This window comes from Oryx dammah, unplaced genomic scaffold, assembly GCF_014754425.2.
Source record: "Oryx dammah isolate SB20612 unplaced genomic scaffold, SCBI_Odam_1.1 HiC_scaffold_24, whole genome shotgun sequence".
Lineage (NCBI taxonomy): Eukaryota > Metazoa > Chordata > Mammalia > Artiodactyla > Bovidae > Oryx > Oryx dammah.
This window is the reverse complement of record NW_024070208.1, coordinates 60,955,945-60,969,863: the sequence shown is the minus strand read 5'-3', so window position 1 is coordinate 60,969,863 and position 13,919 is coordinate 60,955,945. Positions and strand designations below refer to the sequence as shown.

General features: G+C 37.4%; 1 protein-coding gene across 1 annotated transcript; it reads left to right on the top strand.

Moving 5' to 3' along the window:
• Positions 1–3,430: 3,430 nt before the first annotated feature.
• On the top strand, positions 3,431–6,182 carry LOC120883284 (HIV Tat-specific factor 1-like). Its single transcript, XM_040267327.1, has one exon. It carries the CDS (start codon positions 3,557–3,559, stop codon positions 5,900–5,902), a length of 2,346 nt encoding a protein of 781 aa, XP_040123261.1. The 5' UTR covers positions 3,431–3,556; the 3' UTR covers positions 5,903–6,182.
• Positions 6,183–13,919: the final 7,737 nt, after the last annotated feature.

Sequence of the window (13,919 nt, the reverse complement as noted above, 5' to 3'; positions counted from 1 at the left end):
TAATGTGATTAATATAAAAAATTTACATTTTATTTATTACATGTTTATCTCTATCTATAGACGTAGGAAATTTAAAATAATGTATATATACTTGAAGAAACATAATTTTGCAATTCAATTTTCTATACATAAAAAAAGTCAAAAGTGGATAAGAAGAGGTTGATATCAGCTTTTATAATGCGACATATACCATCCCTTTGGGTCTGAAGACCAGCTTGAATTTGGAACTAGGAAAAGGGATGGTATACATCCCCTCACTCACACACAGACACACACACAGTTGAGTGATAGAGTCTAGGAGATAAGTAACGTCCTGCATCAAACAGCTCCTGTGAATCAAGGGACCCACCAAAGTTTCATTTTCCTGTTCACTGCATGCTCTGAATTAAAGTCTATTCTGGTTCTGCCTAACATCATTAAGAATATGACTTCAAAGTTTCAAACTGTTTCCAAGTAATTTAATTGAGTCCCAGAACAAACTAAAGAAAATTTAAAGGAATATAAAAATATTCACAACCCAAAAAGAGAAAATTCAGTTTTTTGCATCTAATAACATGTAACATGCATGCAAGTAAGCTTGAAAATATAACCCATAATGAAGACTTAAAAAATCAGTGGAAATAGAAATAGATCCAGAATTAACACAGAAAATAGAATTAGTAAGTAAGGATATTAAAGTTAATATAACTTTTAAATATATTCAAAATGGCAGAGAAGTATAGATTTATTACATGAAGTAGTGAAATAGATATTTTCAGAATAACCAAACTGAAATTCTATGGATAAAAAATATAGTTTCTAAGATGACAAATGCAAAGAAATTTATTGGCAGCAGATTAGACATTGTAGTCCAATTAGTTAATGTGAAGACAAAGTAAAATAATCAAATTTGGAACTGGGAATAAAAAAATAGAATTGAAAAAATGTTCTAGCGTACTTTGGGAAATTTTAAGTAGACTGAAATACTTAAATATACTTAAATGTTTCAAATATAATTTGAGTCCCTGAAGGATTGCAATGAGAAAGAAAGATAACAAGAAAAAAATCGAAATAACATTGTCTAAGAATTTTCCAAGTGGGTAAGAACTATAAATTTATAGAACCAAGCATATTAATAAAACTCAAACACAAAAATGTTGAAGAAAACTATTACCAAGGTAATTCAAAATCAAATTGCTTAAATGAATGATGAAGAGAATATGTTAAAGGTAGCCAGAAAATAAAGACAAATTACATCAAAGGGAACAAAGATGAGGATCAAAGCAGAACTCTCCTCAGAAACAATGCAAGGCAGAAAACACATTTAAAATGTTGATAGAAAACAAAAAATGGGCTACTTGTATCCTACACTCAGAGATAGTATCTTAAGGAAAGCCTTCTTCAGCATACAAATCTTGAAAGAATTACTGAAGGGAATACCTGCACAACAAGGAAGGTTAGGAAGAGAAATGATACCAGATAGATATCTGATGCAGATAAGTGAAGTGTAGCAAAAGTCAGAAATATGTGGAAACATAGAAACTATTTATTGTTCTTATTGTTTAAATGTCTTTAAAATGCAATTGACAGGTAAGCAAAAGTAATACAGTGCACAGTGGACTTTGTAATATATCCGATACTAAAATGCATACACCAGTGACACAAAAATACACATTACTAGTGCAAGGTTCTTATTCTAGAGTTTAAGTAGTACAATTAATTGAAGGTAAGCTAAAAAGTTTAAGATGTTGTGGTAGACAAAATTCCAAGATGGCATCCAAGTTTCCTATCCTTCATTGTTTGTGCTCTATAAAACCTCTTCTTTGTGAGTATAGGCAGGACCTATCAATATGATGGATAGTCTTCTCTTGAATGGGCTACATATGTGGAATTGGTTATTGAGTAGCCATGCCCCTGATTGCAATACACTATATAACTCCTCTGAGTAAACAGGAATAAGATTCTCCTTTGAAGAAGAAAGTTGCCATGTTTTAGTAAGGATTGTGGCTAGGACCAAAGTGTGGTCTCCAGATGCTGACAGAAACCTCATGCTAGCAAGAAAGTAGAGCTTTAGAGCCAAATGTAACTGAATTCTGTGAAAAACCTAAATAAGTTTGAAGAGGACCTAAGTTCCAGAGGAAAATTCAGTCTGGATAACACCATCTGGACCCTAAGAAGAGAACCCAGTTATACCACACCCAGATTTCTAGCCTCCAGAAAATGCAAGATACTACACTGATGTTGTTTTAGGCAGTGAAGTTTGTAGTATATAGAAGTAGGAAGCTGCCATAATGATTACCTAGCAATGTCTTAAGTGGAACTGGAAGCAGGCAGAAGGTACATACTGAAAGAAATTTGAGAAGCAGAATAGACTAAATCTAAATTGCCTTTCATGTCAATGTATGGCAAAACCAATACAGAATTGTAAAGTAAAATAAAGTAAAAAAATAAATAAGTAAAAAAATAAATTGCCTTGTATATACTGTTGGTAGAAATAAGAATTTTAAAGATGCTGTTGGTTAGGGATGAGAAGAAAATAAGCAATCCATTATTAGAGAGGGGAAGATAGGATCCTTGTGATGTAGTGATGGCGACCTTAGTGAAAATATGTCCTATAATTATGTGGAAAGCAGAACTTGTATACAATGGACTTAGATAATTAGAGAGTTTTCAAGTTTAGTGTTAAAGATGCATGATTTATTCTTGCTGCTTATAATAAAATGTGAAAGTAGAGAAATAAACTGAAGGAATAACCATTAAACAAAATAGAACCTGTAGTGGGTAATTTTGAAAAGTTTCAACCTCCCAGATGATGTTTCAAGGCAGAAATGGTGCTAAAAGGGCAGAGAGAGAAAAAAAAAAAAAAATTAGTTTTTTATTATTTTTTTTTTTTTTTTTTTTTTTTTGCTACTATATAACATTAGTTCAAAACTTCACGAGTATTTAATCAAAATGCCCCTTCAGGAGATTAAGGGTGAAATTCACAGATTTTCTCAACCAAATCTGAGGGCTCTAGGAAGCTTCAGAATATTTTATCTCAGCCATTTCATTTGTTTTTTGTAAAAATGTATATATTTAAGGTGTATAACGTTTTATATAATAATGCTACAGTAATCCAAACAGCATAGAAGGAGCATAAAAATGGACACATAGATCAGTGGAATAGAATAGACAGCCCCCAAATAAAACTAAGCATATAAGTTCAATTAATTTCTGAGAAATGATTGTTAAAGTTATCTGTGGGTGTGGATTTTCTCTAATGTGAAGAATCTCAATAAAATGCAAGCAAGACACACAAAGTTCTTGAGAAAATTATATTGACAGAAACACTGTTGGCTTGAAGTGAAAGGGAATATAAAATGCAAAAGCCTGGGCCTCGGACGAGGTGGGGGGCAGTGCGGCCGGCGAGTGGCTCTGACTTCTCCGGGGGCTGCTGGGGTGCCGTGGGGAGGCGGGCCAGGGTGGGGCAAGATGGGGAGTGGGCTCAGTGTGGCCAACCTCCTTTTCTCTGTTCCTTTCCAGCATCAGCTCGGCCTCTTCGCTCGACCGGACCTTGCCTCTAGGCTAAGTGGGCAACATGAGCGGCAACAACTTGGATGCGAACGACGAGTTTGATGAGCAGTTGCAAATGCAAGAATTGTTCGGAGAAACCAAGGAAGACGACACTGAGAAAGATCCTGGTGTAGAAACCGATTATTTCGGACATCAGCCGACTGACATCCCGTACGAGTGGGACGTAGACAAGAAGGCTTGGTTCCCCAAGATCACTGAAGATTTCATTGCTACATATCAGGCCAATTATGGCTTTTCTAACATTGGTGCATTTAGTTCTACTGCAAGTGTCCAAAATGGCAGTGCTAGGACTGCAGAAGAACCTCCGCAAAGACAACTCCCTGATCCCAGTGATCTGAAAAAGAAAGGAGAAAAGAGAAAGACTGAACCAGGATGGTTTCATGTTAAAGACGACAGAAATACAAATGTTTATGTGTCTGGTTTGCCTCCAGACATTACAGTGGATGAATTTATACAGTTCATGTCGAAGTTTGGCATTATTATGAGAGATCCTCAAACAGGAGAATTTAAGGTCAAGCTTTACAAAGATAATCAAGGAAATCTTAAAGGAGATGGACTTTGCTGTTATTTGAAGAGAGAATCTGTGGATCTGGCATTAAAACTTTTGGATGAAGATGAAATTAGAGGCTGCAAATTACATGTGGAGGTGGCAAAATTTCAGTTGAAGGGAGAATATGATGCCTCAAAGAAGAAGAAGAAGGGCAAAGACTACAAGAAGAAGCTGTCTATGCAACAAAAGCAGTTGGATTGGAGACCTGAGAGACAAGCTGGCCCATCCCGAACGCACCATGAGCGAGTTGTCATCATCAAAAACATGTTTCATCCAATGGATTTTGAGGATGATCCACTGGTGTTGAATGAAATCAGAGAAGACCTTCGAGTAGAGTGTTCAAAGTTTGGACAAATTAGGAAGCTCCTTGTCTTTGATAGACACCCTGATGGTGTGGCCTCTGTATCCTTTAGGAATCCAGAGGAAGCTGATTATTGTATTCAAACCCTCAATGGAAGGTGGTTTGGTGGACGTCAAATCACTGCTCAAGCATGGGATGGAACTACAGATTGTCAGGTGGAGGAGACCACAAGAGAGAGGGAGGAAAGGCTGAGAGGATGGGAGGCTTTCCTCAATGCTCCTGAGGCCAACAGAGGCCTGCAGCGTTCAGATTCCATCCGTGCTCCAGAAAGGGCAGGGCCTTCTAGAGTTAGTCATTTTTCTGAGCACCCTGGCACATCTCAAACAAATGTTCAAGCAGCCGCAATGGAAATGGCATTTGAAGAACCTATAGATGAAAAGAAATTTGAAAAAATGGAAGATGGGGGAGAAGTTGAAGAAGCCTCTTCTGAAAAAGATGCTAAAGAAAGTGGCCCTGAAAAAGAAGCTGAAGGTCCCCAAGAAGAATCTGAAGAGAGCTGCCTTGAAAGAGAGTCTAAGGCAGGCTGTCCCAAAAGAGAGCATGAAGAAGACTTCTCCGAGAGAGAGTCTGGAGAAGGTAGCCCTGAGAAAGAGCATGAAGAGGGTAATCCTAACAAAGAGTCAAAAGAGACTGTCTCTGAAAGAGAATCCAAAAAGAAAAAATGGATCCATTTTGAGAAGAAACTCAAAACGGATCCTGACAAGAACGGCCATGAGAAGGAGTCTGAAGAAGAAGGCCCTGGCAAGGAGTCTGAGGGGGAGGCCAGCCCCCAAAAGGTGGCTTCTGAAGATGACGACTCAGAACAAAAGTCTGAAGACTGCTTGGAAAAGCAGTTTGAAGATGGCTCTGAAAAAGAGTTAGGAGAAAATGGCCTTGAAAAAGGTTTTGAGGAAGATGCCTCTGACAAGGAATTTAATGAAAACATTCCAGAAAAAGAGTTAGAAGAAAATGAGTCTGAAAAATCAGAATTTGAAGATGACAGCTCTGAAAAAGTGTTTGATGAAGAAGGCTCTGAGAAAGAGTTTGACGAAGAGTCAGATGAAAAGGAAGAACAGGAAGATGCATGTGAAAAGGTATTTGATGATGAGTCAGATGAGAAAGAGGACAAAGAAGATGCAGAAGAAAAGGAACTTGAAGATGCTGATGAAAAGGATGGAGAAGATGACGCAGATGAAAAGGTATTTGACGATTCAGACGGAAAAGAAGATGAGGAAGATGGAGATGTAAAGGAAGATGAAGACATAGGTGAAAAGGTGTTTGAAGATGATGATTCCAATGAGAAGTTGTTTGATGATGATTCCAGTGACAAATTGTTTGAAGATTCTGATGACAGAGGGACTGTGGGTGGTTTAGGGAATGTTAAGGAGGAAGGGCCCTTGTCCACAGGCAGCAGCTTTGTTCTTGGTAGTGACGATAATGATGAAGATGATGCTATTTAATCCCTTAAACTTGCTTTTTAGGGAGATTCCATCTCCATTTTGCCTCTGCTGCAGGGTAATTAGTGTTACATGAACGTGTGCAAAGAGGTAGGATGCCATCCGATTAATGCAGTGAAGTGTTCATGGTTACCTGTACCTAATGATTTTAAATATGTGTTCATTGGCTGTTCAGTTCAAACTCCATAGCATAATGCAAGTTAACATGCTCCTTCTCCTCTGTCAGATTTGTTAAGTGCATGCAAAATAATATTTTTTAAAGTATTCTGATTGAAGTTTGTGAAATTTAGAAATAAAGTTGTTGATATGCAGAAACAGGAAAAAAAATGCAAAAGCCTGTCAGACACTCCAGTTTATTGAAAACACATTCTAACTTACTTTTGCAAGTAAAGATAACATAGAGGATAGAGTCAAGAGTTAATGAAATAGTATTTCCAGGCTTTAAAACCTAATTAAGAAAGAGCCAATTTTCCACCATTTATTCGGACAGCTTCAGGTAGATAACTTGTTTCTTCAGGTTCACAGTTCCACAGAGTGAGAACTTGTAATATATCAACTAGCCTATATCAGTTTACAGCCTGGAGTTTACCCACATCTGGATCTGATTTAGATTTTGGACTTTGTACTGATGATATGATGAGATTTGGTTGCATAGAAGGAGATGACAGAGGCTTTGGGCTGATGCCTTACAGAATTGTACTCTTGAGAACTTTGGAAAGAGATGACAGTGTTTTGCATTTTAGTGAGAGAACTGTGGGTCCACACATGAAGCTGTGGTATGCAGAATTCTAAGGTGGTCCCCAAGATTTCTAGCCCCTAATGTATGCACCTTGTTTAATATCCTTCTCTTGAGGGTGGGCAAGACCTATGAATATGATGGGACTGTGGCTTACTTCATTCCTTTACCTTGTGTAACAAAGGTGATGAGATAGTTGTTCTCATGATTAAATGGTCTTATATGATATCTTCATAGCAAACTGAAATGGGAGTCTCCTGCTGGCCTAGAAGAAATAAGCTTCCTTGTGATAGGGCCATCTGGCTATGTAGTGAAGGCAGCTTTTGGTAGTTGAGAGAAACCCAGAATGACTGCTGGCAAGAAAATACCTCAGTTCTATAGGTTCTTGGAACCGAATTTTGCCAATAATGTGAACAAGCTTGGAAACTCAAGATGGGAATGTCATCTAGATGAAAACTTGATTTCCTCCTATTGAGACCCTAAGCAGGTCTCTGCATTATTTGCAGAAACGACAAGATAATAAATGTATGTATAGTTCAGTTCTGTCACTCAGTCATGTCTGACTCTTTGAGGCCCTATGAATTGCAGCACACCAGGCCTCCCTGTCCATCACCAACTCCCAGAGCTCACTCAAACTCATGTCCATTGAGTCAGTGATCCCATCCAGCCATCTCATCCTCTGTCGTCCCCTTGTCCTCCTGCCCCCAATGCCTCCCAGCATCAGAGTCTTTTCCAATGAGTCAACTCTTCACATGAGGTGGCCAAAGTATTGGAGTTTCAGCTTTAGCATCATTCCTTCCAAAGAAATCCCAGGGTTGATCTCCTTCAGAGTGGACTGGTTGGATCTCCTTGCAGTCCAAGGGACTCTCAAGAGTCTTCTCCAACACCACAGTTCAAAAGCATCAATTCTTCAGCGCTCAGCTTTCTTCACAGTCTAACTTTTACATCCATACATGACCACTGGAAAAACCATAGCCTTGACTAGACAGAACTTTGTTGGCAAAGTAATGTCTCTGCTTTTCAATGTGCTATCTAGGTCGGTCATAACTTTTCTTCCAAAGAGTAAGCATCTTTTAATTTTATAGCTGCAGTCACCATCTGCAGTGATTTTGGAGCCCCCCAAAATAAAGTCTGACTCTGTTTCCTGTTTCCCCACCTATTTCCCATGAAGCGATGTGACCAGATGCCATGATCTTCATTTTCTGAATGTTGAGCTTGAAGCCAACTTTCTCACTCTCCTCTTTCTCTTTCATCAAGAGGCTTTTTAGCTCCTCTTCACTCTCTGCCATAAGGGTGGTGTCATCTGCATATCTGAGGTTATTGATATTTCTCCTGGCAATCTTGATTCCAGCTTGTGCTTCTTCCAGCCCAGCGTTTCTCATGATGTACTCTGCATAGAAGTTAAATAAGCAGGGTGACAATAAACAGCCTTGACGTACTCCCTCTCCTATTTGGAACCAGTCTTGTTCCATGTCCAGTTCTAACTTGCTTCCCGACCTGCATATAGGTTTCTCAAGAGGCAGGTCAGGTATTCCCATCTCTTTCAGAATTTTCCACAGTTTATTGTGATCCACACAGTCAAAGGCTTTGGCATAGTCAATAAAGCAGAAATAGATGTTTTTCTGAAACTCTTGCTTTTTCTGTGATCCAGCAGATGTTGACAATTTGACCTCTGGTTCCTCTGCCTTTTCTAAAACCAGCTTGAACATCTGGAAGTTCACGGTTCACGTGTTGCTGAAGCCTGGCTTAGAGAATTTTGAGCTTTGCTTTACTAGCATGTGAGATGAGTGCAATTGTGTGGTAATTTGAGCACAAAACCTCCACTATTCTAATAAATATTTGCTAACTATCTGCATTTGATGAGTTTATTTTTTCTGCTGCTTTTTATCCTTTTTTTTTTTTTTTTTGGCTAACTTTTGGTTTGGTTAACTTTTAAGATGGTTTGTTCACCTTAATTTTTCATGGAAGTAACTCTTAAGCTCTGAATTTAGTCCTCTGTTATCTTGTACTTTTAGGCACATATATTTTGATGTTTCTATTGTGATGCCACTACATAACTGCTACACTTTTCAATCTTGCATATTTTTACATTCTAATGTATTTACTGCTTATACAGTTTATTTATTTTTAGAGTTTATTATTCAACAATTCTGTTCAAAAGTATGTTTTTAATTTTCACATTTCCAATACTCAGATTCTGATAATGACAGATCACTTATGTCTGAGATTTTTCCAAATTTCTAACTACATCTTTATGATTACTTTGAAAGCTGTGCACTAAACGTTGAATTATGAGAAAAATCGAAGTATAAGATTATATTTTTCACCATTTTTTAGTGGGAAGTGTATCTAATCACTAGAAACTTATTTTTCACAAGAAAAAAAGTACAAAAATGCATTTTTAATAAGAATTGAAATGGTCATAATTTGTTTTTATAGGATTGTGATTTGGGATAAATGAGAGAAAGCAAATATAATTTCAAAATTCAAATATTCAATTTAGGGATGTATATGTGTATATATATGTGTGTGTGTTTATTTTAACCCCTTCTCTTTTGAAAATGTTTAGAACTTTAAAAACAATTTTAATTTAAATCATGTGATTTGTAAGATATTATATATATGTATAAATATACTCATTGTATTATATATATATGTGTGTATATATATATATATATATATATACACTTAATATAATGTTTAAAACTATATAAGCTGGATGGAGTTAGAAGGCAGAAGGTATTATGAAGTCTACGGAAGGTATAGCATTAGTTTCTATCAACAAATTCGCAAGACAGGAGCCAAATAATCAGGGCTTAAATTTTTTAAAGAAGCAAATGATTATGATTTTGATATATACAGTTTCAGTCTTAACCACACACTAAGGAAATATTATCCACCCTCTACACACACACACACACACACACACACACACACACACAGTAATTGGAAAGAACCTTAAAAATTTAAATAGCTCGCAGCTCATCTACCTACTTCATACTGCCGTGGAAATTGGATGGACTTCATTTTCTTTAATGGCAAATGCATATTTTCATTTAGGTTTGAACTGCCTACTTGCATTAACATAGCAAAAAAAGATATATATTTTTGTAAAAAAGACAAAACAAGCATCTATGAAATACAATATGACAGCACTTTAATCCCAGTTATCATTGAAGTAGGTGTGTGTGTGTGTGTGTGTGTGTGTGTGTGTGTGTGTGTGTATACACATTATTTCACAAATACATTTTTTAAACTCTCCCCAAAACTTAAGTTAGAATTAGGCTCACATGGGCCTACTATCATCAGGGATTATAAAGAAAAATTTAGATATTTGAAAGTTTACAAAAGGTTAATTGAAATAATAAAATTGTAATAATCATTCATTTAATTGGCCTTAAGCAGTTTAAAATTGGAAGCAATTATACAAGCTATAGAACTGAAATATAGTGTAAGCTTTGAAGTATGTGCTGGCATAATTATGTGGAGCATCCCATTTTTCTCCCATGTAGTGAACAGAAAGAGAATCGTCACAAAGGCAATAATTTTTCTTCAGTAAGATGATAACTTAAGAGTTAAAGAATCAGGAGAAATTCATCTCATATCCTGTAAGTAGAGGTATCAAATTAAAGTTTTAATGCCATTTAATTGACCTAAATGTAAAATGACTTTCCACTCTACGTAATGAACATAATTACAGAGTAGAGCTGAGACAAAATGCTTTGGAAAATCTAGTGGCTTGCTTATGTATCTATTTCTGGCTGTACTGGTTCTTCATTGTTGCATGGGGGCTTTCTCCAGTTGTGGTGCATGGTCTTCCCACTGTGGTGGCTTCTCGTTGCAGACCAAGAGCTCTAGGATGCGTGGGCTTCAGTAGTTGAAGGCTCTAGAGTGTGCAGGATTCAGTAGCTGTGGCACATGGGCTCAGTTGCTCCAGGCCATGTGGAATCTTCCTGGACCAGGGCTCAAACCTGTGTTTGCTTCATTGGCAGGTGGATTCTTAACCACTGGACCCGCAGGGAAGTCCATATTTACTTTCAATATTAAATCACTTCCAGACATTGTATCATCATTAGCCCAACAGTTTCACTTTTCTACCTCCTTCCCCTGCCCAGTTTAGAACAGAACTGTTCTTCATTGACCATGTTGCATTTTATTCACGTTCTTGATTTAGTATCAATCACATTCTACTTTAAGGTCTTCTGACTTCTGATAGTTTGCAAACTCTGAAATCAAGACTATGTACTTCTATCTGTAACTTAATAATGAAAAACATACCAGCCTTATAATAGGGTCTTCACAAAAACATATTAAAATAATTGAATTTACTTAAGTCTCAATAAGGAGAAGGCAATGACACCCCACTCCAGTACTCTTGCCTGGAAAATCCCATGGACAGAGGAGCCTGGTGGGCTGCAGTCCATGGGTGCCTGGGGCCAGCGGGAGGAATCCCGCCCGAGACAAGGTCATACGGAAGGAAGCCTGAGAAAATGCAAGGACATGATCAGACTTCAGGGGTGTCCCCTGGAATTTCCTGAGCATCCACCCCCCAAGACCAGAGTCTGTCTGCCTTACTGTGTTATGCTTTCCACCTACTCTTCTGTCATTAACAGGGGGCTGTCCCCCCACCACCTTTTTCTGGAAAAAATTAGAGCTTTTAGATAATAAATCTCCTTTGCCTAATATGAGTGTTTTAATCCAAAAACCCCTCTGATGGCTTTCTAGCCTGCCTGCAGGACTTGTACAGCTGCGCATGTGATTGTTTGAGGCCTCCTGACTGCAGGAGGCACAGGAAGCTTAAAACATCCTAGGAATGTAAGGACTTCCAAGGAGTCAAAATTGTTAGAATAGGACTAATTAAAGGCTTCATTTGTGGAGCCAATACTTGCTGCCAAATTTTTATATCTTTTATTTTTAGATATAGTTGGTATATAGAAAAACAGGTAGTAGATCTGGTATTAGCAACACTAGATCTTTGAGTTAAGTACTTTCTTTGTTATAATCCACTGCACCTTTGTTCTACAGGAATGTAACTTTATTTAGTACTTTGAGGGTGATGCAGAGTAAAGAAAAACCTCTTCTAGGGAAAAGGAGTTTTCTGGTTGATAGACAATTATCCAGGAAGAGAGCCATAAAAAATGTTAACAGGCCTCTTGGCCAGAAGATAATGTAAACCACCTGAGACCTTTTGTATATGGGAGGGTATGCAAAAAGAAAGCTTTGTCTCAATGAGGGTCAGAACTGCTGCCCCTGCATAACACTGCATATTCCACTATTTCTTTATGTACAACTTGGGGTATATAAGCTGATTTTGAAAAATAGTTTTTGGAGTCTTGCACTGATACTGGGCTTCCCCATGTCATTCTTTTCTCCCCTTTTTTGGCTGAATTCCCATCTGGGGTGTGGAGGCTCACCATGTCTACTTACTTGTCCCAGGTTCTAAGATCCGTAAGAGACAGAGCCCAAGGCAGGGCACTCTCCGATATTCAAATGGGCACCAGCGGCCTAACATAGATGGTGCAAGTTCCTTGTCTGGAACTTTGTTGGCTTTCCACACATACCAAGTTATTCAGCCTCTTTTCTCCACTTAATTTTCCTACTACACTATTTCTTCCTAATCTAATCTTATATCTCTAAATACATAAGTTTTCCTCGCCTATCCGTCTCCCCTTCAAATTCCCTGGATCCACTGGGGCTGGACCCCAGCACATGGGGTCGCTAAGAGTCAGACACGACTGAGCAACTTCACTTTCACTTTTCACTTTCATGCATTGGAGAAGGAAATGGCAACCCACTCCAGTGTTCTTGCCTGGAGAATCCCACGGACGGGGGAGCCTGGTGGGCTGCCATCTATGTGGTTGCATAGAGTCGGACACGACAGAAGCGACTTAGCAGCAGCAAGTCTCAATAATTTACTGGATTACACCTGGTCATGGTACTGAATATAAACATAATTAATGCTCAACCATTTAGGGAGCCCATATCCTTAATTATAAATAAGGGCTGTGACTGTAAAATGTAACAGAAGAACAAGATTAATTCACATTAACATACATACATGCACATTAATAGTCTCTCATGGTTATTCATGGAATTGTCTTTATCTACAGTGTTTTCCTCTATTACTGCATAACAAAATTCCACCATCCTTTACAATCCCATAAATCATGAAATATTGAGACTTTCTATTGTATTTCTTATGTATATTCTTCTTCTCCACTTATTTTTTTCCATAATATATCCTGCTGCTAAGTTTCTTCAGTCGTGTCCGACTCTGTGCGACCCCATAGACGGCAGCTCACCAGGCTCCCCCATCTCTGGGATTCTCCAGGCAAGAACACCAGAGTGGGTTGCCATTTCCTTCTCCAATGTAATATATCCTAGGATCTTACAAATAATACCATCTAAATTAATACTTGATTATTCTTTAAATTTTCCAAAGATCCTTTGTATTTTTTTCTTGCTTTCTCTTTCCAGCTTATTCTTTTATATATCCAAACCTATTTCAGACTCTGCTTATTATATTAATACTTCTCGATCAAGTGTGTAATGGACCTATCATATGATATAGCATAGTAAAAAATATTTTAAAACTAGAATAATAAGAGTTATAGCTGGCTATAGTTCTTAAATATTCTTACTTTTCCACCTACTTCGACCACTTGTTGGAGTAACCGTCTTTTCTACTATCTTTTAAATCTTTTTTTTTTTCTTCCTGCCTCTAGCTGTTGTCTAGATAAATGATTAAGGCCAGAATTCAGCACACTAAGACTCAGAGATCAGTTCTCCTTTTGTTCCATTTGAAAGCTGAGAATAGTCTTTATATATATATATATATATATTTAAATGATGGGGAAAAAATCGAAGGACCATACTTAATGAAAAATAGAAATTTTATGAAATTCAAATTTCAGTGTTTGTAGGTAAAGTCTTATTGGAACCCAAGCTATAGCTAATTTTTTGCATAAGAGCAGAGGTGAAAAGTTGTGGCCAAACAACTCACTGAAGATACACAGATGCAAAAAAGCATACAGAAACATGTTCAGCATCACATGAGTCATTAGAGATTGCAAATTAAAACTGTAAGATGATACCACTATATACCTATTGGAATAACCAAATTCCAAAACACTAACAGCACCAAATGTTGACAAGAATATGGAGCAACTAACGCAGTGAAAACTCTATAAAGTCTGAGACAACTAGAAAGTTAAATATAATTCTAATGCAATGTCTGATAGATAATAGGCAACATTTTGAATGAATGAATTAGCTTCTTCCTGA

What these genes read in the sequence shown, in the direction of transcription:
- LOC120883284 (XM_040267327.1), top strand. Translation starts at nt 3,557, where the DNA reads ATGAGCGGCAACAACTTGGATGCGAACGACGAGTTTGATGAGCAGTTG.